Here is a 25989-nt window from a genome sequence, read left to right on the forward strand (position 1 = left end):
TCTAATACCCTCTGCTAACCCATTATTTTTGCACATTACATGTAAGCAATGACTGCTGAGGGTTCCTGGCTACAATAGCTACACCCTTTGCTCTGTATCTGTCAGCACTTTCCGCATCCAATGGTGCACTCTCGCGTGCTGGTATTTTTGGATGTGGTCGGTTGCTGGAGCTTGGTCAGATCTCTGCCAGTCCCACACAGTGAAATGCATAACCGGAGCATTATGAAGGTCTCTAGCTTCACTGGATAACCCAGGCATGCGTAGGTTTGTGGGAAGTCAAGCTGCTTTGGGAAACCAATATGATGAACTGTGCCAGGCATGTGCCTGGCCATGGTAACTTCGGTCTCTAGAAGGTTCTCTAGTGTGCTGTTTGCGTAATGTTTGTTAGTGTCCAAAACACTAATTTTTTAAATGCAAATACTTCTATCCTTCTACATATTTGTGGGAAGTTTGTCATGTTTTTATGTCTTTGCCTGCAAGTAGGTGAATAACTGCAGCAGGTAGATGACTGTACACCAAAGAGCTTGTGAGTTTCAGCTAAATGGGTCCAGAAAAGTTAGAGTCAGACTGACAGACTAGCACTAAAAAAGTTCACAGAATATGAAGTTTTCAGCTCAACTGAGAACTTTACATCTTTCAGTTTAATTGTGCACCTTATCACAAATTAAGATCTAGAGGCGCATTTTATCAGGTAGAAGCTATTCTTTTACAAAGCAATTCCTAAAGGAAGACATGTGACAAATCATCTTAGGTTATAAAAGAACTTTTTCCTTCACCTCCATTCTTACCTTACTGCAGCATGTCTGGATTTGAACCTGTCTGCTCTGGCTTGGCCATTGAGTAGTAAAGCTCCACTTGTGCTAAAAATCTCCTACACACTAGGTATACAGGAATATCTTACTGAGTTTAGTTAGGAGTAGTAAGTGCTGGCAGTTATTTTGTGACTAATTCCTGTGCTGGCAGGTAAGTAGTAAAAGATGCAGTGCTTCTAAATACAAATGTGAAAGCCATGCAGCTGTACTGTATCCTATTCAACTGAAAACTAATAATGATTCCAACAGTTAGACAAACCTTAAATCAATGCATGTTTTAGTTCTTATGTTCCAAGTGAGAGTGCCTAAAAGAAAGTGTAGTATTACTCTATCTAACAATATGTAGTCAAATAGGCATATGCCTCTAACTTCTTGTAATTTCACTTCATTTATAATTATCACTTGCTTAGTTTGCCTTCAAAGCTGTGATGGATAAGTGAATATACACCTAGAACAGTAATTTATGACATTTTGTACAGTATTCAAGAAGGATCTTAGAAGAACTTTTGTCTTGCAGACTGTACAGTTTGTTCAAGGAATATTCGTTGAAAAATACGATCCTACGATAGAAGATTCCTACAGAAAGGTAGGTGCAAAGATGTTCTTGCGTCACAGGAACTTAAATGCTTGCTTCAAGGTGCAGTAGATGTTGTCAAATATTTGAGGTTTTTGCTTCAAAAAGGGCATGACTGGTAATGTCGTGTCATATCTAGTAACTGAAGTTTGAACTGTAAAGTTGGTCTTGAAAAGTCTGTCTGAAAGGAGTAATGCAAGATTAGCATTTTAATAGTTAGGCATAGTACTTTACTGGCCTGTCAATTAAAAAAAAAACTTGTCAGAAATGAACAGAAATATTTTTATTATATAAGTATATATGCATATATGCTATTTTATATATATATATATATATATATATATATATATATATATATATATATTTATGGTTTTGTATACAAATGCGTGTAGGTACATACAGCTGTATATTGAGTTAGTATCTGCAGGCAGATTTCCAGAGGCTCTAAGCGTCTTTGCTCCTATGAGAATGTACTAAAACCAAATTCAGGCTCACCTTCGAAATACAAGAGGAAACATGCAGTACTCCTAACAATTTCACTGATAGCTCGATACGCTTCCATTAGATGGACTGCTGTTTTATTAATATGTTGACACAAACCTATCGTAAATGAACAAACACTCTGGCCTGTTAGTTCCTCTCTTCTCATCTTCAGCATGACAGGCTGCAAGGCCTGACTCTGCTTGCATTATCTTGAAATCTCCATATTGCTCACTTTTCAGTTTCAGCTGAGACCATGATTAATATTCCAGGCTTACATCTGGACTACTACCAAAAGAGTTAACCATTTGGTGAAGCAGATCAGTGTCAGTTTCTCAAACTTTGTTACCTGAATTACTGTCCAGTCTCACTGATACTCCAATGTAAGTCACCAGGGGACCACAGAAATATTACTTTCTATATGGAGGAGGCAAGGTGAACAAACCTAGCTAGGGATGGGGCTGAGACTGCAGGACCTCCTCTTTCACCAGCGGGAAGGTATTCCTGCTGGAATGAAAAGGCTCATTAACAGCCATTGCAGCTATAGTTACCAGGAGCTCTTCTGAACAGAAGAGGAATTAAAGCAAAACAATTTCACATTTGTTTTCTTTGACCTCATAGAAATCTGTATGCTGGAAAAACCCTGGTCTTACTTGACCATATGGGCTTTCAAACAGGACCAGAACTCTTATTAAAGACACAACAGCAGGAAAAAAATATGTAGCAACTTCTTTTTTTGTTATATTAGAGGTGCAGGAATTTTTAAACTGTTATAGTCAGTGGGTCTGACACAGCAAAAGCCCTGCAATAAATGACTCCAGAAATACTCACAACCTGTTCTGAAGTAAAATGTTTCCCTTGTTATATATTTGCATTCTTCAGGTCACATTAGATTTCTGATGTTTGTTGGATGATTTTTTCCAATGAATGGTTCTATGGAGCCTGAAAAAGTGAAGCCATCTCAATAAATTTGCCTTTTGCTAGTGATTTTTTTTTTTTTTTTATACCAGAGATCTTAAAATGTTTGTTTCGGTTTTGGTTGCGAAACAGCTAGGAATATCTCTTTGTATGCTTCTTTTCAAATCAACTGGGCTACATCTTTTGCTTAAGTCTGGATGACACTTTATGCTGTTGTTTTCTTCACTCTAGGCAATATTCTAACTTGCTTCTTGACTCGTGTGGCCTTAAAATGTATTTGTTTGTCAGTTGCAATTCTGTATTCTGGACTTTAAATCTAATTTTAAAGTATGTGAAGTTGAGAGAATGTGGCTTGAAAAACATTGTTTGTCTGGAGCTAAATTTTAAAACAGAGTAAAATAATTGGGCGTCTTGAAACTTAGCCTTGATTTACTCATCAAACCCAAGGGAATGGGTGCTGCTTAATTAGCTTGAATTCTTTTGTCAGCAATACATGCTAAAATAGTGACTATTAAAGGAATTTCCATTCCTGGGGAGGATGAGGGAGGTATGAGAGGAGTGGACGAAACTTTTTCTCCCAAAGCTCTAATCTAGTTACAGAAGAAAAACTTGAAGTTAAACTAGTGAGAAGGGGCGTATCAGGAATGGGGGACACAGTTCTTTTTGAGTGTTCATCTACCATCTAATAATTTTACATGAAGTACAGCTAAGGAAAGTGTACTGATAGGTTGAAAGAGAAAAAAACAGGTGGTCAGCCTGCTTGAAACAGCTTAAAGGCACTTCCATGTCCTTTGTTGCCCTCAAAGACATTAGGGGATGCAGGGAGGTGGAGAAACTAGACAGGCGAACTCAGAAATAGATGCAGAAATTGATCTGGTTTCTTAAACGTTCTATTTTTAAGCTGAATCAGTATCCTAATTAGTGTCACTAAAGGCTTAATTTTGGGAAATCAGTCTCAATGGCTTGCTAGGTGTATTGTATGTTGTGTACCACTTACTGATTTTAATGACTATTAAATGAGCATTAGCGTGCCAATTCAGTTTTGTAGGTTTCACTTGGACTTTTCTGTGAATGATCCCTGGAACAAGTAGAAATGACTTGTGTTAGTTGCTGGTAACTGTTACTACAAATTTAGCAACCTTCATTTTTCATAATCAAAAATTCCTAATCACTTTGTGAAGTGGTACTTGGCTGCTGAAGCTGCTTTTGAAAATGTCACAGGGGCTCTTTGAAAACCTTTCTCCTGCTGTTTTCAAAGTGTATATCCTTATAAACTTCTTAAGCCATTATGCTGCTTTATGCATTATGGATTTGCTTATAAAAATCACAACTCGTGGTGGTTTTGGAGTGCAGTTGCAAGAGGAAACAGTCTAACTCTGTCTCTTTCTCTTAACAGCAAGTTGAAGTAGATGCACAACAGTGTATGCTTGAAATCTTAGATACTGCAGGAACGGTATGTAAAACTAATTTTCCCAAATACTGATGTACTGTGTTAAAGCTATCAAAAAAACGTAGGGATGTGAATGATGACAAGTTTCCTTCCTCGCTTGCTAAAGAGTAACTGTGGTCAGTGCATTGAATAAAAGTTGTTTTTCAACAAAAATTGAGTATTGCAACAGAAAATGAATTGCAAATTTCCTGTGATCCAATGTTCTGTAATAAAGGAAACATCAGACTGAGCATTTTAAAAGTGATTCTGCTGCTGTTTTAAGTTTACATTGCCCAGAGGCAAATTTAGACCCAATGGTTACTTGGTTTTGATTTCTGTTGCTGAAGAAAAAGTGCTTTCTTGTTCTCTCCTTTTTCTATTGTCTGTGAGATGGACTCTTACACAGGATAAAAATAGTACCACTTTAGTCAGCTTATGTGGACTCATGCAAAGGGTCAGCATAAACCATATGCTTTACTGGTCAGGTTTTCTTCCTGTTTAGTTCCAAAATAATACTGGAACCAGTCATTTCCCTCATTGATTCCAGTGAATCAAGACTCTTGGAGTATAGCATGTGTTTTCTGAACTATAATAGCAATCTGGTCCCATAATCATTTATTTAAACTCCACATTAGAGTAAGGTTGTGTTAAGCTACAGAAAGATCAAGTGGCTGCTCCCTTGGAGTATACTCTTCTTCTCATCTGACATACAGTATTTGGTACAGCTGTAGAAGAAACCTTGTATATGAAAAGAGAGACCTTTTGGGTACAAACATGCAAAATCTGTGTGTGGATATTTAGTATGTAGAATAAATCTTGACCTAAAATTTCCACTCCAGCTGCAGAATTGAAATGTCTCGTGTCATTCTGAAAATGTTTGCACTGCATTGTATTAGTTTGCCTCTAATCACAAAAGCTGAGGTATAATGAGGTCAAATTAACATGCTCAATGCACGCAACCACAGAGGAGATGGCCTCGCAAAAGAAACCATAAGTTTATAGGGAATTGTGTTTAAAATTAACATATATAAAACAAATAAAAAGAAGAAGGTAACTGGATTTTACAGCTGAGGCCATATATACAAGCAGATAGAACTTTCAAACAATTCTGTTACTTAGCCTCATAAATCCTGTATCATACTTGAGTTTCGCTCCACTAGAAAGGGCTACATGACCTGGAACAGTTGAAGAGGAATGAAATTTTAGTCTGAGGTCATGCACTTTCAGTTGATGAACTAGTTCCTGTAATATAATAGTGACGAGGCCAGGTGAGTGAGTGATCAGTCACAAGACAGCAAAGCCAGCAATGCCAGAAAGGCAAATGCTAGCACAGTCATAGTAGTGAGAGCCTGCAAACAGCAACAAGTCCTAATGCTGCTGCTGTGTGGTGCACCAGTGAATCTTCACAGTTGTCACCAAAGTCTAGGGAATGTGACGGGTCTGTTGAGGATCTCCATCCTCTGTTCAATCTCCTTGAAAATGAAAGTAGAATTTGACATAGGAAGTGCCTAGACTACAAAATGGAGACTGAAACAGATGCGATTACTTTGCAGTGTGTTTTAAAGAATAAACGGGAGACAGGAAGGAGTTGGTATATAAGGAGGGATTCAGGAGGAATGTAACATCTGTAATCTACAGACTATGCTGTACCTTCTACGCTCTGTTCCTGTTCTCTCTTTTGAGATTACTGCAGTTTCTGTGATGACTTCTTCCAGGGTTGTAGGCCTTGGCAATGTCCAGATGCTCATTTAGCTACCCTAGAAAATGTTCCAAGCTTGAGATTTAGTTAAAAGTATCTTAATTTGCATTAATGCTTACCATAAAACATGAAAATATTAGTCAGTTTAAAAAAGGGGGGAGAATACAAATGCATCATACTTTCTGACCTGAAGTATACATCAGTTTGTGTAAGGAAAGTGCAAATTGAATGCAAGATCTCTATCTTTTTTAATTACAGGAACAGTTTACAGCAATGAGAGACCTATACATGAAAAACGGACAAGGTTTTGCATTAGTATATTCCATCACAGCACAGTCCACGTTTAATGATTTGCAGGATCTAAGAGAACAGATTCTTCGAGTCAAAGACACTGATGATGTAAGCATTGCTATAAATGCTAAAGACTTGTATTTAGAGTTCTCCTTGCAGATGTTGTAATGTATACACTTTGATCAGATAGGTTCCAAGCCTTAAATTAAGAGACAAATCAACCAGCAGATGCATAGAACAGAAATGCAACTCTTAAGGCAAAGGAGGAAAATTGTAACTTGACATATGGTATCTGAAGAGAATTGTGTATTTAATCTCTTCCTTTAAAATGTTCTGCTTGAAGCTGTATATAACCTTATCCTGTACTACTGCAGAAAATGTTTCTAAAGCATCTTTTTTTTTTTTTTTTTACCTCCGTCATTATACAATGAAGTCTCAAACTTACATTCAATTTTTCGTTATAATATGCATACTGCATGTGGTATTTTGAAAGCACAAAGTCCTTACAGAAGACTGTAATCTTTAAATTTGCATGTTGTGCAGTCTTTATATTTTGTGTGTTCTTGCCAGTAAGTTCAGTCATACCGTTTCCACACAATTTCAGTATTTAACCCTTAACATTATTAAGGTTATAAGTGAGGCTAAAACATTCTTGTTTAGAATGGATTTTAAAAAAATAAATTATGGTTACAGGAAGTGAATATCTTACTTTTTATCATTAATGAAAGTAAGAATTTCAGATGTTTCACATCAGTAAAATTGTTTTTAACAGACATTTTGCAGGCTGTAGCCACCAGACAGAAAAAATTCTTTGGGGTTGGGGAAAAAGCAATGAATGCTTTAAGTATGCTCATCATATTGTGATCCATAACTGTGCTCGTAGCATATCTCATTCATAACTGTGCTCATGGAAACTTTGATCCTTCCTCACTTCACGTATCTTTATATGCTTTAGCTCTTAACAGACACAAAATGTATTAAATCTTTCAATTTCAGTGAAGTTCACTATGACTCTTATAAAGGACCTTGTGCTGTGTTAAGCATAAGTATCTACACGTGTGGTCTGTGTTCAGTGTATTTCTTCTAGACATGATTTATGACCCATTATTACAAATGTATCTTGAAAGGGTAGTATTTAAATTGCGTGTACCTTTCCCATCCAGAAGCTACCAAGTTAGTCTTTTTTTAGTATCAAATTAATGTTGTACTGAGTTGAACTAAAAACAAGATAATTGTGAGCATGTTTGAAGCAGTAATTTACGTGCTTCATTTATTCTGATTTGCATAAGGTTTCTTTAGTTGTGTCTGTTGGAATTGTATTTTTTCATAACAAGCACCCCTCAGTTTTGAAAGCTATTCCATAGTATCAAGAGAAAAATAGTGAGCTTCAAGGTGCCACTTCAGTTCTCTTCACCAAAATTTACATAAATTTTGCTGTCACAGTGGGGGAAAATTAAAGATCAAAATACTGTAATCTTTTTTTGTAACGTGAATTTGGGAGAAACTTGCATATGTCTTTACAATTTTTTTTAACTTTTTTTTTTTTCTTGCTGTAAAGTCGATTTAACATTTTCTGTAGTTGGTGATTTTGATAAACTATCGTGTTTCTTTCCTCTATGTGCATCAGCTTACCAATAAATACTGCTCGAGCAAACTGCTCTTGGAAGGAGTACAGATACGCTAGAAGTAGAGGAATAGTGGAAGGAGCTTTAGCATCACCCTCTTCATCATGCTAATCAGTACAGTGCACTTTTTCTAGGATTTCTGAACATGTAGGAATCCTGTAGTAGATTCGTGAGTTGACTACTTGATGTCTTCAACTCACAGGTGGTGGCCATGCATGTAAAAATGAAACCTCTCTAGGTCATTTAGAGCATGTGAAACCTAATCAATTGGCAGTATACTGAATCCTCCAACTATTCCTTCCACCCCTCCCCATCCTGCAAAATGGCAGGCAAAAAAGAAATGCAGACACTTTTCATTTGAAGCCTCTCGGAGGTCTAAACTTAAGTTTCAGTTGTACAATAAATTGATTATTCTGGGAGTCAGGATCCTCTAAGGAGTCAGATTGGGTTGCAAGTGTTTCATGTTGCACCTTTCCAAAATCTTAATTTTTTTTTTTTTTTTTTTTTTGCTGGTATTAAATTGCTTTTAGGTGCCTATGATTCTGGTTGGCAATAAGTGTGACTTGGAAGATGAAAGAGTTGTGGGAAAGGAACAAGGTCAGAACCTAGCAAGGCAATGGAATAATTGTGCGTTCTTAGAGTCTTCTGCAAAATCAAAGATAAATGTTAATGAGGTAAGGCACAACACCTATGGGAAAGGAGGGTGGCAAGGAAATGAGAACAGGACACGGTGTTTTGATAAATGTTTGTCAAGAAAAGAAATATTATTCATAATCCTGTTTTTATAATGGATGACTGTACACTATTAATGTGAGAATCTGTGAAATCTTTATATTAGGGATGTATCTAGCTTCACCTTGAGACTTGTTCAAATTGGGTTTAATTTTAGTATAATTCGTCTTTAAATTATATGAATTTGGTATAAATATTTCTGTTAGGTTCAGGCTTTTCATGCTGCCTGCCCTAGTTGATACAAGCCCCATCCATTGACTTTACTTTCCATTTCTCAGAAAGATTTGTAAGACCTAAGTCTTTAAAACTATTGGATTTAAGCAACTTGTTATTGAACTGTTTGAGATGGTAGGGACAAAACCTCATGGGTTTTATAAAAATTATCAGCTGGTTGGAGAAGAGACCTAAATAGGTGCTCTGCAAGAAAAAAGGAAAGCAAAGCCTCTCTAGTATCTAGTTGCTTGCTTACTTAGCAGGATCTAGGTGCCATAATCAAATGCATGCACTTTTAGGGCTTGTCATAGTTCATGTCTTCCTATCCGTTGGGAGTGCAAGCATAAAGAAACAGATGCAAAAAATGCTTAGAAAAAGAGGCTGTGTTAATATTTACATTTCTGAAGCAGCTTGAATTTTATGATAAACCCTGCAGTTCATTGTGTCCTCTGGAAAACATTGTTGGCAGTATCAATTCAAGTTGAAAAGACCTCTATGCAAGACTTGTTTGTAATCAAATGAGTATGGTGTTTTTAAGCACAGATGATTTAAAAAATGGGTAATGTTTGTTTAATTAGTTGGGATTTTTCTGGAAACTACTTAGCTTTTCTTAAAAATTAATTTGCTTAACTGTATAGAAGTCATATGGTTAATAAATTGGAGCTTATTTCCATCAAACACTAAAAGCCTCTGTTGGAAAGTGTGCTGCTTTGCAACCAGGGCTCTAGGAATCTGCTCGGATGGCTTTAGTATGAGGACTTAATTTAAAAGACACAGAAATAATTGGAACAATGTCAATTATGAACAAAACAGATGCTGTTTAATTGTACGGCTTATAAGTGTTTTAAATTAGCCTTTCCGCAAAACTAGAGTCTAATTAAAATTCTAAGAGACTCAAAGTGTGAGAGTCTTATGCTTTATTTTTCTAGGAAAAATTTTGTTTGTGTCATGCTGTAGTCCTATAGAGGCTACTGCCTGACTTTAATACTTTTTAAAGTATCCAGAAAAGCATGATCTTATTCAAAGACTAGAGAGTATTACTGAATATACACTTTACACATTTGCACTAGAACTGAAGTAGTAGTTAAAACTTACCAGAACTTTCTTCAAAAGAGTGTCCTTACAGTGAGATTTGAGTTAAAGGGAAGCTATGTCCTGTTCCCTGACATCAGTGTGACAATCCAAATAGCATGTACTAGTTGATTGTGGTGGCATATATCATGCATTTTCAGATAAATTTGGCCCAGAGTTGAAATGTGTTCAGATTACAGCTGTCATTCCAGTTTGCTTTATTGAAACTGGAAAACCCTTGGCAGACAATTATCTTAAGAAATAGAAAATAAACAGGTGTTAATTAAGTATACAGTTTCACTTACCATCTTTGTGTTAAATAAATATTCCCAGAGGTTCATAGAGTCATAGAAATGCTCGGGTTGGAAGGGATCTGAAAGATCATCTAACTCCAGCCCCCTGCCATGGGCAGGGACACCTCCCACCAGCCCAGGCTGCCCAAAGCCCCATCCAGCCTGGCCTTGAGCACCTCCAGGGATGGGGCACCCACAGCTGCTCTGGGCAGCCTGGGCCAGTGCCTCACCACCCTCTGAGTGAAAAAAGGTTATCTGAAAATACTGTGTGAAGACTGAAGGGTTAAGGTTATGAGAGAAGCTTCTGAATTCTAACAAGTAATCGACTTTTATATTCACAGATCTTTTATGACCTTGTGCGACAAATTAACAGAAAAACTCCAGTGCCTGGAAAAGCACGCAAAAAGTCATCATGTCAGCTACTTTAATGCATAGCTGTACTGTAGCTCTGAGCCAGGTAAACCTTTTAAATGTGTGTTTTAGCTTTAAAAAAAAAAAAAAAAAAGGTGATTTCTAGTGCAGAACTGTGTTAAAAATTCACGATTTATGTTAATATAGAAGTTATCTTTATTTTGCCAATGTCAAACTGCAAAATATGTGCAAGATACACTGTTCATACTGGTATCTATTTTTTTTCCAACCTTTAAGGTGTCAGTAAAGCTCATATTAATCATCTTTGTCCTGATGCCTCCAAAATGCAGCTTTTGGAAGCATGGGGTTTTAATTTTTTGAAGGCTGATAGAAATACTGCAAGAGCTTAAATGCAGGAGTACACACTAAAATACTGTGGTTTGCATACTGAAACGTCACTTTGTGCTTCAAACTCAGCCTCATAGTTGCATGATGTCATAGGAATTTATCTTGCTTTCTTTGGACCATATGGATATTTTATAGACTATTATGATTAGTAGGTGATTATTGTAACACTCCAAATATTTGACCTGGAGCTGTTGGTTAATAGATTAATTTCTTGTCCTGTAGCAGTTGGCTAATGATCTGCCTGACTAAAGCCATGCTTTAAGAATGCTGTTGAAGGCTCAAGCAAGCTCTGGCCTGCCTCTTCAGCAAGCTTTTTCAGAAGCTAAGCCACCAGGCATGAATCTATTTTCTGCAACTTGTTCTTTGACAGGTTGTTTCCCCTTTTCTCCCTCCAAGCTTTAGTACAGGCAGATGCAATGTCAATCAAGAAAGACAAGTTACCTGTTCATCTCAATTCCCTTCAATTTTAGAATTTTTCAGTTGCTTCAGTGCAAAGATCCATTATTTTATCATCCAACAGACATATTTCCTGCACTGGAGGATCCTGGTAGGAAATTTCACTGCCTGTGTCCTTGCAGGCTTGTATTAAAATTCAGGTAGTACTTTGTTTAACTCTTTGGTATTGATCTAATAAATAAATAAATAAATTGAACAGTTGGGATCAATTCAAAGTAGAGCTAAGAGGGTTCCAAAAGCATTAGCTGAGGGTGGCAGAAATGATTGCTGCCTTTCCTTAAGAGGGCTTTCAAAATAAGAGCTTTGATCCTCCAAATGTGTTTCTTAAAGCCACTGGAACTGTCTTACTGTAAACAAAATTACTACCGCTCATCAAATATTGCTTCCACAGTTCAGCTTGGATTGCCATATGTATCCCAGCTCAGTTTTACTTACCCAGATAATCTGTCATTGTATTTGTTCACTAGAGATAGTAGTAATAGAGGAGAAGTGATTAGGTCATTTTCTAAGCCTGTTAACTAAGAACGTGGTTAGTTCCTGCTCTAGTGGTATTAACTAAAGAACAATGAGGAATAGTTGTTGTTATTACTAACTTCTTGTTGTGTCGTTACAGGTCTGAAGAACTGTTGCCCAATTCAACAGTGCCAGCATTCCAACTTTATTAAACCTACCAACATCTTAAATGGACTTTCCTGTGGTGGTACCCTTTGAGAAATGGATGAAAGCTACTACATCAGTTTGCACATTCTAATCACTTTCCAGTGTCACGAGAGATTTTTACTTATAAATATTCTAAGTGTATGCAACTGGTAAAACCAGAGCCTACATCCAGTATTACTGATAAGAGACATTGTTCATCCACCAATGTTGTACATGTATGAAAACTGTGTACTGTATACTTCAACAATCCCCACTTTCTATTGGAGAGTACAATAATGTAAATCCTAAAAGCACCACTATTTTAGCATAATAAAAGAAAGTCCAAAGAGCTCCTATATAGACTACTCCAGATAACTTTGCTTCATCGGTATTTGTAGCTTATTGTAACTTTTTTAAAGAAATACAGGATCATCATCATTGTATTGTACAAAAGCGCTTTGATTAACACAACAGCTATATAGTTTTTTAATTTTAGGAAAAACCTGTGGAGACAGTGATCTAGTCTTTAAGAGTCCTTTCAGTATAACGTCTGACTAAAGACATGGCCTTTAATATCTGTTGGGAAGGAAATGTCCAGACTTTTCAACCTTTTATTGTATGTTTCCTTTTCCTTGTTTACATAGGGAACAATGTTTATAGTTGTGTGTACAGTGGGGGTCTACAACAAGAAGTGTATATTTTAAAACGATTTTTTAATGATTTAACAATTTTTTGTAAATCATTTTCGGGCTTCTGCAGCTGTAGATTCTCACTGTGAATTCCCTTGCTTGCTCATGCATAAGTGTATTTGCAATACCAAATATACAGGTTTAGTACTTTTGCCTGTTAGTGATTGTTTTACATGTGTAACGTTTTGGTTGAGATGTTAAATGGTGGAAGAGTACTGTGGATGTGAATGTGGGAAGTAATTTTAATCATGTGTAATTGGTCACAGGGCCTAAGTTGCAGTAATTAACTTTTGCTGATTTATTTAACAATGCCTTGTTGCTTTGTATGCATTAACGTTTGGGTGTAAAGATTGTGTGTATATCCAACAGGGAGCCACAGTATTTAAATTGACCAACCTAATGTTACAACTGCTTTGAGGTGGCCAAATGTAAACTAAAAGCCTTAATTAAAGTGGTGCAATTTTGTATGACTTAGCATCAGTAGTTCAATAAATTTGGATTGCCATGCAAGGGCTTGCATTACAGTTATATACTACTTGAATGTTTTGTGTTTTAGTAGTGCCAGTAAATATTGATTTAAATCTCTTGCACAGTGCAGACTCATACATCATAGGACCAAAAGGAGCTGTTACGACTTTGTCTTCTGACAAATACATCCCGTAGATACTTTTCATAGCATCATGTACTAGGGTGGATGAATTTCTGACCAAATTAAACTCCATTTACTGTTTTAGACATGGAATATTTGTAGTTCTAATGTAGGGGACAGAGTCTTAAGTATGTCTTAAGAAAAGTATGTCTTTAAAAGTTAGTCCATCAGTGGCTGTTTTGGGAACCTGAGGATATGCTGCCCGCTGTTTTCCTTCCTTCCAGGAAGAATTAGTTGTTAAAAATGACTTAGTATAGATTTAAACAGAAAAGTGTGTCTTGGGAGAAAACATGGATGATTCTGGATGATTAAACTAAATTTGTTTGGTTTCAAGGAAATCTGCAAAAGAGCCTTCTGGGAGCATTAGGTGTAGTTGTGCAGACTTTACATCTGTTAACACTGTTGGACTGTGAAGTGGAATGCGTGGACTGTGGATGATCTTCTGATCTTGGCTGTGCGTTTGAAAACTGTAATGCCCAAATACTTGTTACCTCTTCTTTTTCTGGCACAGAATTATCAAAGCTTGTTCTAATCCATTCCTGCAAAATCAACCAGTAAGTTTTGAGATACTTCGTTACACAGAGTGATTTAAGGAGCCCAGGTGATCCTTTCTACTGATAATTTTCAGTCACCACCATTGTTTAATTGAGATAATAGACTTTCACTGTGCAGAGTCACACTTAAGACTGAAATTTCTTTCCATTTATCATTGGAAAACAGAACATGTTGTTGATGATCCCCCATAAAACTAATTTGGTATACTTTGCATCTCTCCAGAGTAGGCTAGGCTGGAGCATTGGATGCTGTGGTTCTTTTTTTTTGTTTTGTTTTGTTTTTTTTTTTCCATGAACCTCTTTGATGAGCTAATCAAGTTTTCCTCCCTTCACTTTCAACCTTTGCTTATTCAGGTCTTTCTACACTTTTATGTCCCATTGTCAGTTTATCTGTGTTTTAGAACATGTTTCTGTTCCAGGCAGCTGTACAGATGGCAGTGGGTGGGAGGCAGAGAAAAATCTTTAATAACAGCAGAGGGGGCCCTGGTTTGGTCTCAGTGTCCAGCCAAAGAGTACTGATCACAGGGAACATCAGGCTTTGTACTGAAAGCTCTGTACAGAAGCATTCTTGGTTGCTCTGTGGAGTAGTAAATATACAATTCCTCAGTATTAGAGGTAGGTAGTTTCTGGGAAATTCATTGAGCTCCAGGAAGTAACATTTTCTATAAACTCTAGGCTTAACCATCTAAAGATTCTGCTTTTAAAAATAAAATAAAATAAAAAAAAAAATGTATTCCCCAATATTTAGAACTCAGGCCAGACTTGCAAAATTATTAAATCATAACTCAGATAACAACTAAAGAACAGTATTTTTCTCCTTGAAAACTTAAGCAGGCTTCAAGGGAAGGGACTCCCAGCTGTTAAAGGGAAGATGCCTAACAAAATGATGCTGAGAAGTGATGGACGTGAAGTGTAAGGAATAAAGCATGAAATAATCCTATCTAAGTAATTACTGCATAAGAAACTGTTTCCACTGAGGAAGGAGCATTCCTCACAGGAAATGAATCTATGTTAGCAGTTAATTCTAGAAAAGAATCCAGTCTGCTGAAATATTTTTTGAAAACTTCTACACGTCTTCGGAATAACTGTTTTGTCTACCATCGCTTAAGAAGTTCACACTTCAACTACTTCTATAGAAACAGAACATTTCTCTTAAAGCTTTGGATGAAAACCTGCATAATTCATATTTTCAGGAAACTAATGCAGTAATTTTCTAAATTCAGCGTTAATACATATGCATTATGGCCTATAAAGTTAGCTAATGCTTACAGTGCACAGAGAGGTTGACTGCTTTCTTTCCAACCTAATCTGAAATTGGTTTATGTCAGTATTTAAGTGTCTGAGCTTTCTATGGAAAAAGTAGTGTTTATCTCCTGAAATATAAAAGTATTTTAATGGAATTGCACTCTTCCGTTTACAACTTTTCAGCATAAATTTATTTCTTATAACTTGTTACTAATGCCCTTCTTCATTCTCAAATTATTCTGTGAAATGAATGTCTACTTGCCTAACTTAAGGGAATATTTTGAGACTGCAAGATATTTTCGGATGCCCAAATGAATGCACTGTAAACTCAAACTACTGCTGTTCTTCTGCATAAGGAAACTCAACTTCTGGAAAAGTGTCGTAGAGTTAGATGTTAAGTTCGTTTCATAATATGTGCCAATACTGCAATGATAGAAAGGGAAGGTGGGAGAAGAATATTGATGCAATTTTGATTAAAGCTGTGTGTCTTTCTCCTGTAATGTTGTAATTAGAATTGCTGTTTCCTCATGGGTAAACGCTAAAGATGAGGATTTTCTTCTCTTTAAGGGGAAAAAAATAATAATGATGATGAATCGAGCTTTTCTTCCAAAATTTTCTAGTCTTTCCTAATTTGGGGGATAGCTTGAGGGGGGAAACTCTCCCGCAATAGTGAACTAGTTCTAGATAGGCTTCAGCGTAGACTTAATAACAATAGAAATTTAGTTTTAGACTTGAATTGTTGAAGACGTTAGTCTGTATACAACTCTCTGAAGCTCTGTTTGAATTGTAATATGAAGATGTAGCCAAACATCAGTGAAGAAAGAGAGCTTTTAATCCAAAGTTAAACTGCTATCCCAGCAGCATTAAGCTATACTTCAATTTATAGCTATTGTTTCTTATCTGTGCATGAGGAGGATAATGAAAGCAAGTAAGTTGCTCAAACACGTAACAAAATGCAGTTGTATGTAGTTCTCAAAGGTAGCATTAGAAAAGCAGAGCTCTTATGTTCTCATTTCTGAGTCTCAAGCACCTTCCACTTTGAAAGGTTTATGAACAACTTGAAGATTCTTAAAACCTAATTTAATTTCTCTGTTCTGTAAAGTAAAATTCTGGAATGATGCTTGTAGCAAACCTTATATTCTGTTTTGAAGTACAAGCAAAGCTGTTCTCTTCTGTTCTCAGCGTTATAGTATCTGAGCTTCAAACAGCAGGTAGATGCAGAGTTTGTGTCTCTTTCAATACCCTCCAGAACCATTTATTTTCAGAATTTTTGAATCATCGGACAGAGGGTGGCTTCCTGTTGTCAATGAGATATTCTTTAGGGAGAGAAATGAATGTCTTCATCATTCCACTGCACTCACTTCAGCCTCAAGAAATACTAGTTCTGCGTAACAAACCCAAGTTTCATTGTTTTAAGAAAGTTTGTGGCCACCAGGATTTGTTTTCTTCGAGACTGTGTTTGGTATGAACACTTTAATTTGAAAAAGTGTGATTTTGAATTAATTCATACAGTTTTTTTTTGGCTACTGTATCTTGGAGGGGGATGGGGGAAGTGCTTCAGCAATCTTGGATACAGAGTGAAATTATAGTAGAAATTGTTGTTATTTCTTTGGTCAGTATACGTTACCTTTTCATGCCACCTATGTGGCATCTTTACCGTCTTAAGTTTACCAGGGAGGATTCAGTAACTTCACTGTCACACAGGACACAAATCTAAATGTGAAATCCCAGCTTTCATAAACTGGGTTCGCTGCTTATAACAGGGCCAATATAACACAGGCCTTTGGCACTAATGTCTTGTTTTTCAGACATAAAATGACAGTTACGAAATTGTTAGCATTTTCTTTTTAATAAAAATATTTAGTTCAGCTTCCTCATACGAGTAGGCCCAGGAATCAACATCAGTTTGGGGTGAGACCCTACACCCCCCAAAAAAATTAATTTGAGAGTCGTCATAGGTATTTTAATACTAAGCAAGCGCATTAATACTTCATGTCATTCTTGAGATTAACTTAAAGAAAAAAAAGACTGCTTGCATTCAAGTTTTACAAAGATGAAAAATTATACATGTCCAAGGATGCATTCTGTCTAAGAAGAAAAATTAATTAAACCATGAAACTCTTTTGGCTTTAAACTAGAAGAAGGGAGATTTAGATTAGATATAAGGAGGAAATTCTTCACTCAGAGGGTGGTGAGGCCCTGGCACAGGCTTCCCAGAGCAGCTGTGGCTGCCCCATCCCTGGAGGTGCTCAAGGCCAGGCTGGATGGGGCTTTGGGCAACCTGGGCTGGTGGGAGGTGTCCCTGCCATGGCAGGGGTTGGTGCTGGGTGGGCTTTAAGGGCCCTTCCAGCCCAAACCATTCAACAATTCTATGACTACTTTTCCTTCTCATAAAAAGAGTTGAGGTATGGTGTAGGTTCCATGGTTTTCTTTGCACTGAAATCTCAGCTAATGGAGTTATGCTGCTGTCAGCTTCATACAAGAACTTTCTCATGCTACTGCTTTTCATGGTTCTAAATTAAGACTACAGTTTTGTATATGCAGATGTCATGTTTGCAGCTTAGCAATGCATTAGGGTAATTTTTTATCAACTATGTTAAAACATTTTGTAAAGCGTAATGAGAGTTTTGAGTTAGTTATACTAGATGAAAGTTACACAAGTAATCCTGAACCTTAATCTAGTATATCCTGTAAAGCCCTGTGAACTTTAAAGAAAGTTAGAATGGAATTGAGGAACATCAGGCATTAGTGACAAACCTGCAGTGTGTGTGTTAGTAGTGCTAGCTGATGAGATCTTGTTGCAGCACTGCTATCCTCGGATAAACTCGAGATTCTGACAACATGGTTACACTTAGGATCAGTGCTGGTGCAAATGTGAAACTTGAGATTTATAAATTGTAATCATAGTTTAAATTCAAAGTCCTTTATATCATGCTAAAGATTTATTTGCATTCCCTTTTGCTACTTGAAAGCGTAAGGTGCTTGCGTTAGACTTTTTTTAGCTTTTTTCTCCTTTTTTCTTTTTGTTGGATAAATGAAATGAGACGGTAGTCAAAAAAAATACTTCCTGAAACACCTCAAGATGTTTGTCCCATTCTCCCCTGTGCACACCCCTTACCTGAAGCCAGCTTGATGACTGTAAGGTGCTTTCCCAGCCTGCATTTAAAGAGGTTGTATAGACTCAGAAAACTCTTAAGGTTCCTGAATCTTCCATTTTCTTTTAATGTGATGGTGTTTTGTTTTTACTTACTTATTTTTGAAAAAACGTGTGCTGCATGCTGCTCTCTTACTTTCTCTTCAGCCTTGTTTCTTTTCCTTGTTTTCATGTTGCTGCTTTGAATAAACTTGAGGAGTATATAAAGGAAGCATTTTCTCTCTTACTACACCTCTCACTTGCCTCCAGTTTTCTGCCCTAAGGTGGGACTAGCCCAAGAGTTTGAGCTGGCGGCAAAGAACTGAAACAGATATTAATTTGTGCATTACACTGAACTCCTCACTACAGTACAGACAGTAATAATGTGTGTTGTAAGGATGTGTTAAGAAGTAAAATGCACTGAGTATGTAGTATTGCATCAGTTTATAATAGTTCCTTGGTATTAATATTTGCTTTCCTGCTGTAATGAAGGTTGTTGCCTGACACTTTCATGATAGAAGGGCAACTTCAGGCTTACATTTTTCCATCAGAACTTCAATTCCTGGGTGAAGCATCACCCCTCTAAGGGTCTTGATTGCCTGTGTGCCTGCACAGCTGTGCTCCATCAGCATTCTCAGTGTCCCTCTTTGTGTGAGGCCCTCCTAGGTTAGGCTCTCCAACAGCTCCACTGAGGCACTGTGGGTCGGTGCCACTGCTTTTCATTAGTGTCTTAATCAAGCTATGGCACTTGTGATGATGTCTTGCAATTCTGCTTCTTGCAGCTGTTTTTTTAGATGTATTATTTTCCTGTCCATACTAACAATGCCACGCGGACGGTTTTCCCTGTACTAAAGCACAAGTAAATGGGCTGTTGGTAGCGCCTGGCTCTATTATTTTCCTGTAGTTAATGAGTGTGCAAAACCTTTTCTTGATGAGGAAGGGGAGAGGCAGCTTCGCACCTTTGTCAGCTTGCCCTGAGGACTCAGTGACCCTGCACAGCTGCTGCTTCTCTCTTAACAGGGATGGCAGGAGCCTGAGTAGCTCTGGGGGAAGGCAGTGAGGCAGACACTCGTCTGCAAGCTGCTGGCCACAGTCTTGTCCCAGTTTGGGAAGGAGCAGGTGCTGGCTGGTTCTAGCTGAGGAATAAGACATTTTGTGTGACAGATTAATCATGTTCATAGGATTGCAGAGTCACAGAATGGCTTGGGCTGGAAGGGACCTTAAAGAGCATGTAGCAGGGACACCTCCCACCAGACCAGGTTGCCCAAAGCCCCATCCAGCCTGGCCTTGAGCACCTCCAGGGATGGGGCACCCACAGCTGCTCTGGACACCCTGTGCCAGTGCCTCACCCCCCTCCGAGGCAAGAATTTCCTCCTAGCCTCCACTCTAAATCTCCCCTTTTAGTTAAAAACCACTCCCCCTCGTCCTGAAAAGCCGCAGGGTGCCTCCCCACAGCCACCTCTTCTGCAGGCCGACCACCCCCAGCTCCCAGCATCAGAAACGTGTGTGTATATGTATACGTGTCTGTGTGTGTTTGTGTGTCTGTGTACTCTTTATTTTTAACCACCGACCCAGGGCTCCGCCACAGGAGGACGCCCAACACCCGCCCCCCCTCCCGCCATGCCCGCATCACGCAGGCGCGGGGCGGCCCCGAGCCCGGCGGAAGGGCGGCCGCGGCTTCCGTGCCCAGCGCCCGGGCGGGAAGGGGAAGGGGAAGGAGCCGGGCGGGAGCGGGGCCATGGAGAGGTGCGGGACGGGGACAGGGACGAGCACGGGGACGCCTCAGGCGTCGCCGCCCCCCTTTGCTGACTCCGCGCCCGTGTCGCTGTTTTGCAGGAGCGGTTTCGGGGAGCTGCTGTCGCCCCGCGACGCGGAGGTGGCCAGGCCTGGCCGGAGGCAGGGCTCCCAGAAGCGGGTGCCCGGTATCCTTTTGCTGTGGCGCCTGTCCCAGCCGTTTAACCGCCGCCGTGTGCCGGCCTCCCTGCCGCCTCTGTCGCTTCGAGCATCTCGGGAAGGGTTTTCAAATAGAGAGCAGCCTCCCTGCTGTTTAAGGTTATGATAAAAATTACTCCTTGCCTTATACCTATCCAAAGTGAGTAATATTTAAAAATACTTTGAAATCAACTGCTTCATGAGGTACCCTGCAGTGAATTTTGCTATTGAGCAGTTCCTTTTATTCTTCTCCAGTAGCCTGTTTTCTTTTCACGTGGTATTTTTATTCCATAAGAAGGAGAAAAGTTCAAAACTATGATTGCAGTATCTGAAAGCTAAAAGGGAGAGATGTTAACGGCTGGCAGAAGTTGTGACTAGGAAATCTGGGTGAGTTTTGTTCAGAAAAACGTCGTGTTCTCAGCAACACAACACGTTACTTGACCCTTAAGTTAGGCATAAGCCAAAGGATGCAATGTTTCCCTTCTCTCTGAGTGGTGTTTCTTCTGAGTGGAAATTCTCTCTCCCTTCCTTTATCCTCCCTGCTGTTTTCATAAATCTCAACCTGTGTCAAAGCTTCTGTAGTGATGTCTTGTATTTGCTAGACTTCAGGGAAGTACAGGGCTATCAAGATGCTCGTATAGTCAACTCTTGACTTTATTTAGACTGATTATTTTGATTCTGGGCCAATATGAGTGCCAGGACATCTTATTACCTCCCTCCTTTCTGTAGCAGGGTGTTTTTACAGGGTTTTGTGGGCTTACAAACTCAGGTTATTGTCAGCCTGGAGACTATGTGATCCGTAGCTGGCTCCATACCTGAGTTTTCTTCAGTCTGTTACATCTTAATTTTGTGGGTTTATGTTCTTTTGCATATATTTTTTGTTCTAATGGTATTGTTTTCATTCAGTATGTCATAGCTTCCCATCCACAGCAATAACAAGAGATGTGCACATACATAGATTTGAATTTTCACAAAACTTTTTTTCCTCCTCACTTATTTACAGTAAGAAGAAATACTTAATTCAGCAGCTAATATAAAGGTGGTTTTTTTTTTTTGTTTGTTTTGTTTGTGTCAGCAAAGGAATGCAGTACCTGTGCCCATCCTTCTGCTGTTAGTTGTTGTTTGTTTTTGTTTTGTAAGCTTTATAAAGCTAGTGAGATATTGGCCTTGTTTATGTTGTTGTTTAGAATTAATGTTTCTGGAGACTGACGTGAGAGAGGCCGCTGAAACTTTCACACCACTTTTTAATAAACCATGCCTAGAGCATCGAAGTTGGTTGCTGACAGGAGGAGGCAAAGTAGAGCAACAGAGGGCTTTTTGTTAAAATCATCAGAATCATGGAATGGAAGGATAGAAAAATTTCTTAAAGCATTCAGGCTTGGATTTTCTTGTTGTGGTTTATGCAGGATATAGCAGCTCCTTATGGGGAAGAAGTACTCTCTTTAATCCAAGCAGTTACAAGGACCCAGACATCCCATACCTGTTATGCTTATGTTTCTGAATTTTAATTTTGAGTATCCCTTCTAGCTTTCCAGCTTTTAAGTTTTTGTTGAAACATTTTATGACCTAATTCAGGATTATGAATAGGACTTTCTGCTTTAGTCTGAAAGACAGAATGTGTAATCTTTATTAGATTTCAGTCCCACCAAAACGTTCTTCCTTTCCAAGCATTCACAACAGAACTGTCGTTGTTGTTGCATAAACCTGAAAGTTTGTGTGGAAGAGTGTTTCTTAACTTATTTGTTAATTAGTTTTTACATCCCTGGATGACAGCATTGGAAACATGACGCCCAGAAGCCATCTGATTTCCAGAACTCCCTGTTCGTTGCTTCGCCAGCCACGTAAGACTTTTTTCTTTAGTATATAGTTAAAAGGAATAATATGCTTGGACTTGATAATTAATAAGAATTCCTAATGATAAAGACATGGACGCACTGTAGGGGGTCTAGTGAAGGGCTAAGAAGTTGATCAGGAGATTGAGGCATCTGATAGATGAGGAGAGACTGAAAGGAGCTGAGATGGTTTAGCCTGGAGGCAAGAAGCGGGGATCTTGACAGCGCCATATAACCAGCTGATGGGAGTGAGAAAAGAGGAGTAAAAAGACAGTTGTACTCTTCTTGGTGGTGCCCAGGAAAAAGACAAGAGGCAGTAGGCACAGAATGAAATACTCAAGTATCACATTGAAACTGAATGATTTTTGCCTTGCTAGTCAGCAGTCTAGTTTGTTTTGTTCCCCTCCTCTTCACAAACTTCTTTTGTTTTTGCAGCAGGTTCAGTTCTTCAAGGTATATTGTCTTGTAGTGTCTCTTCAGGCATTTTTTCATCCCTAAATGGCAGGCTAGTTCTGTTGCTGACCTTTGTAACAAGTGTATGTTTTCGTTGCATCTGTGAGTGCTTTCCTTCTCCACTGGAGAAGAGATGAGACAGCACACTGCACAGGAAGGGCTGTGACTGCTGGTGGTGGCTGGGGTCAGGTTGCTCTGACATCTCCCAGTCTCAGCCCCGTGTTCTGCAAGTTCTGTCAAGTTCTATGTGGCCCCTGTTTGTTCTTATTTAGTGTAATATCTAGTGGCTAAGATATAAAATCTGAGCCAGCACCAAAGATACGTGCTCTTAGCATCAGCCTTCTTCTCAAGCTACTTGTGTGTCAGCATTGTCAGCTCTCACAATGAAGCTGCAGGTTGTTCTTAGCATTGCCTTGACACTAAACACACTGTGAAAAGATCTGTAATCCTCTTAGAGCCTCCCTGGCTAGTTCTCGCTGAAATGAAGAAATGCCCATTCCTCCCATTCCCATGTCATCACCAGGGCTTACCTTAACTTTTTATTGTCGGTCTCTTCCTGTAGGCTTTATTTTGTCATCATTCAAGTGCTCATATAAGGGGTTTCTAATTTTATTGTCATCTAGCCAGTGTTTTCCAGCAATCTCTGAGGAGAGGCTTTCTTTCTTTCTGCTGGAGCAGCACCTTCTGCTGCTCCACATCCTTCTTGCAGGACTGCTTGGACACAAGTCATGTGTTAATTCTTCCTTAAGAGATAAGCATTATATGTCATGCTGTGACATTTTAGTCAGGTGGCTCTCTTTCAACTTTTTTTCTCTTTAAAATAAAACAGAAGTTATGAATACCATCTTGAGCATTGTTTGATTTCACTGAAGATCTTGATTTCACCTAACGTGTTGATGTAACAACTTTCCTGGATTCTGTCACTGTGAAATTTCTGTTTTGCCCATTTTCAGAAAGTTTAGCAATAAAGAATTTCAATAAAAGGCAGCGTATGGTTTGCTTGTGCAGCAGCTGCCCCCCAGAATACAAGCACTTGATGGCCTCTGCTCTGCTTTTGTGAGACCCCAACTGGAGTCCTGCGTTCAGCTCTGGGGCCCCCAGCACAAGAAGGACTTGGACCTGTTAGGAAGAGTCCAGAAGAGGCCACAAAAATGATGGAAAGGCTGGAGCACCTCTCCTGTGGGGACAGGCTGAGGTGTTGGGGTTGTTCAGCCTGGAGAGGAGAAGGCTAGAGCTGCTTCTTTTTCAAGCAGTCTGAAGATCCTGCAACAAAGCAAACACTGGCATTTTTACTCCTGTTTCTGTTGCTGTTGTACAGTCTCATTCCTACAATGGAACATTTGAAGTGTTCTTGTGAACTGCATTCATTACCTCCTCTCCTGGGAACAAGCTTTTTTTTTTTTTGTTTCCTTTGATGTCAGTTGCTCACAGTTGTGCATTTGGGGCTATTGGAAACTGCATTTGAGAATTATTCAGTGTAGTTTTTTTTTCTGCCACCCTGTAAATTCCTGAGCCTTGAGCGTATTGTGTCATATGGGCAGGGGAGATTTTAGCAGATATTTTCTGGTACCATGAAGGAGAGGAGAATGATGACCCGCTGACAGCTTGAGTGCTTTGACCTACAACTTCAGAGTCAGACTGGTAATGTTAGTAGCTGTAATTCTAGTTCTGAAAATTGGGAATTGATTTGTCTCTTCGATCTGCCTGACTTTCACATCTCAAGAGTTTACAGAAAATTTATTTGTGGTGATTCAAGGTACGTGCTTACACAAAGACAGAAACCTTTGGTTCTTCAGCTGACTAGGTCTGTACAAAACTGATGCGTGGAGAACCAAACACCTCTTGGTGTGAAGCCTTCTAGCCTCTGTCTGCCTGTTTCCAATGGCTTTGTCCCCTTATAATTATAGGGTGTCAGAAGAAGTGACCAGACGTGTTTTTGGCAATCTTCAGGACTTGGGACATTCTAAGAAAGTTCTGTTTATCTGAGACACTTAAAAAAAGCTACAGGCATTGGATCTTCTGCTTCCAAACTGAAGATTAGTGCTTGAGAATGCTTCAGACTTGGCTAATGCTGCTTGTGTAAGCCTAGCATAACTAGAGAGTTAGATTATTAAGTTCCTTTATTGATAATTAACATCCTTACTGCCAAGTGTTCTCAGGCCTAAGACATTTCTAATTGGTATTTGTGGGTTTCGTACAAGCCTGGAATGAAATGGAGTGAAAATAGCAATAGCAATGGGCAGGAGCAAGTCGCTTTTCCATCAGGTTGGTTTGTGTGTTGTTTCTTCTGTGACCAAGCAGGATTTCATAAATACTTCAGTCAGCACTGCAAGGTTACTTTCCTTGATAGAGCACAGTGGTCTTAACCAGCTTTCGTTTTCAGAAAAGGCTCTCTGTCTTTCAGTTACCTCGCTGTCTCGAAGCGCCATGAAGCAGACGGATATGTCTACCATCCTGGGAACAGGAGGGAGATCTCCTCTGATCCTCCAGACTTCTGGACTGCTCGGCAATATGTCAATGGTGAGATGGTTTGAGCACGTTTTTCTGTTTAGCTCCTGTGAAACTTACAGTAAGCTACCATTTTTCAGTGTTTCCATGTTTGCACCAAGGACGAACTGCAGGTGGGACAAGCTTGCTCTTACTACTGCTTCTGTTGCTGCTTGCTACTCGTGTTATTTAGTAATGTGGTGTTTGAGATAATGCAGTAAGGAATGAAGAGGGTTTTATGGATTTCTTAACTACACTATGTTAATCTGTTCCTTATAACATCTGCTTGCGACTACAGAAAACTTGACTTTGCTTATTTACAGATGCTTCAAAGATGATTTTTCTGTCAGCAAATTAAACCTTCAGAGTTTTTCTTATTTTAGCACAGTATTAGGCTTCCTTTGGATCTTAATGTTTGGACTTCAAAGAGCAAGTTGTTCTGATTGCTTTTCAGATGACATTAATTATCTTCTACTATAACATCTTTGGAAAAACAATGATTAGAAAAGTCGTAAGTAGGGACATCTAAAATAATTTTTCTCCGTTTATTTTTAAATTGACTCAAAAGATGTGTTTCTGTGTGTGCATTTGAAGTCATTCTTCCTTTTGCTTGTTTCTATAGTTTGTAATGGCCTGCTTGTTTCTTTAAATTGTAAGGTTCTGGGGCCTACAGGCTCTTGATCAGCATTGATAAAGCTCTTAGCAGTAGCGCTGTTGTCCTGATTCAGAGCTTCTTGATGTTCTTTAAATAGCTAAAATGAACTTCACTCACAAAATGCGTAGCGTTTAGTGCTCTGACTCAAATCCAGTTTAGATTAGCAAGGGAAATCTTGGGACTAAACCAAAGCTTTCACAGGAGGGTGATGGAAAAAGGACTTAAAATTATGTCTCATGGAAATTTACGTGCTGGTAGATTAGAACGCTCATCAGACCTTTTTGTATTTCCCACAGAGACCTGATAATATTTTAGTAGAAGTGAGCTTCTTGTTATTTTTACTCAGTTGTCTGGATGTTGCTGAGTGCA

General features: G+C 38.8%; 2 protein-coding genes across 2 annotated transcripts in view; both read left to right on the forward strand.

Annotated features, from left to right (window-relative positions):
- Nucleotides 1-13208, forward strand: part of RAP1B (RAP1B, member of RAS oncogene family) — a 31905-nt gene extending 18697 nt beyond the window's left edge. The window contains exons 3-8 of the mRNA XM_032185040.1: nt 1330-1398; nt 4181-4237; nt 6171-6311; nt 8359-8502; nt 10479-10594; nt 11966-13208. Coding sequence (XP_032040931.1) covers nt 1330-1398; nt 4181-4237; nt 6171-6311; nt 8359-8502; nt 10479-10565 — 498 coding nt within the window. The 3' untranslated portion in view covers nt 10566-10594; nt 11966-13208. The remainder of the gene's footprint in view (nt 1-1329; nt 1399-4180; nt 4238-6170; nt 6312-8358; nt 8503-10478; nt 10595-11965) is intronic.
- A 6768-nt stretch (nt 13209-19976) lies between these two features.
- The window catches only part of NUP107 (nucleoporin 107), a 28603-nt gene continuing 22590 nt past the window's right edge, over nt 19977-25989 (forward strand). Inside the window, exons 1-4 of the mRNA XM_032203466.1 lie at nt 19977-20007; nt 20098-20183; nt 21945-22034; nt 24883-24998. Coding sequence (XP_032059357.1) covers nt 20000-20007; nt 20098-20183; nt 21945-22034; nt 24883-24998 — 300 coding nt within the window. The 5' untranslated portion in view covers nt 19977-19999. The remainder of the gene's footprint in view (nt 20008-20097; nt 20184-21944; nt 22035-24882; nt 24999-25989) is intronic.

The sequence above is a fragment of the Aythya fuligula genome, chromosome 1 (assembly GCF_009819795.1).
Source record: "Aythya fuligula isolate bAytFul2 chromosome 1, bAytFul2.pri, whole genome shotgun sequence".
Lineage (NCBI taxonomy): Eukaryota > Metazoa > Chordata > Aves > Anseriformes > Anatidae > Aythya > Aythya fuligula.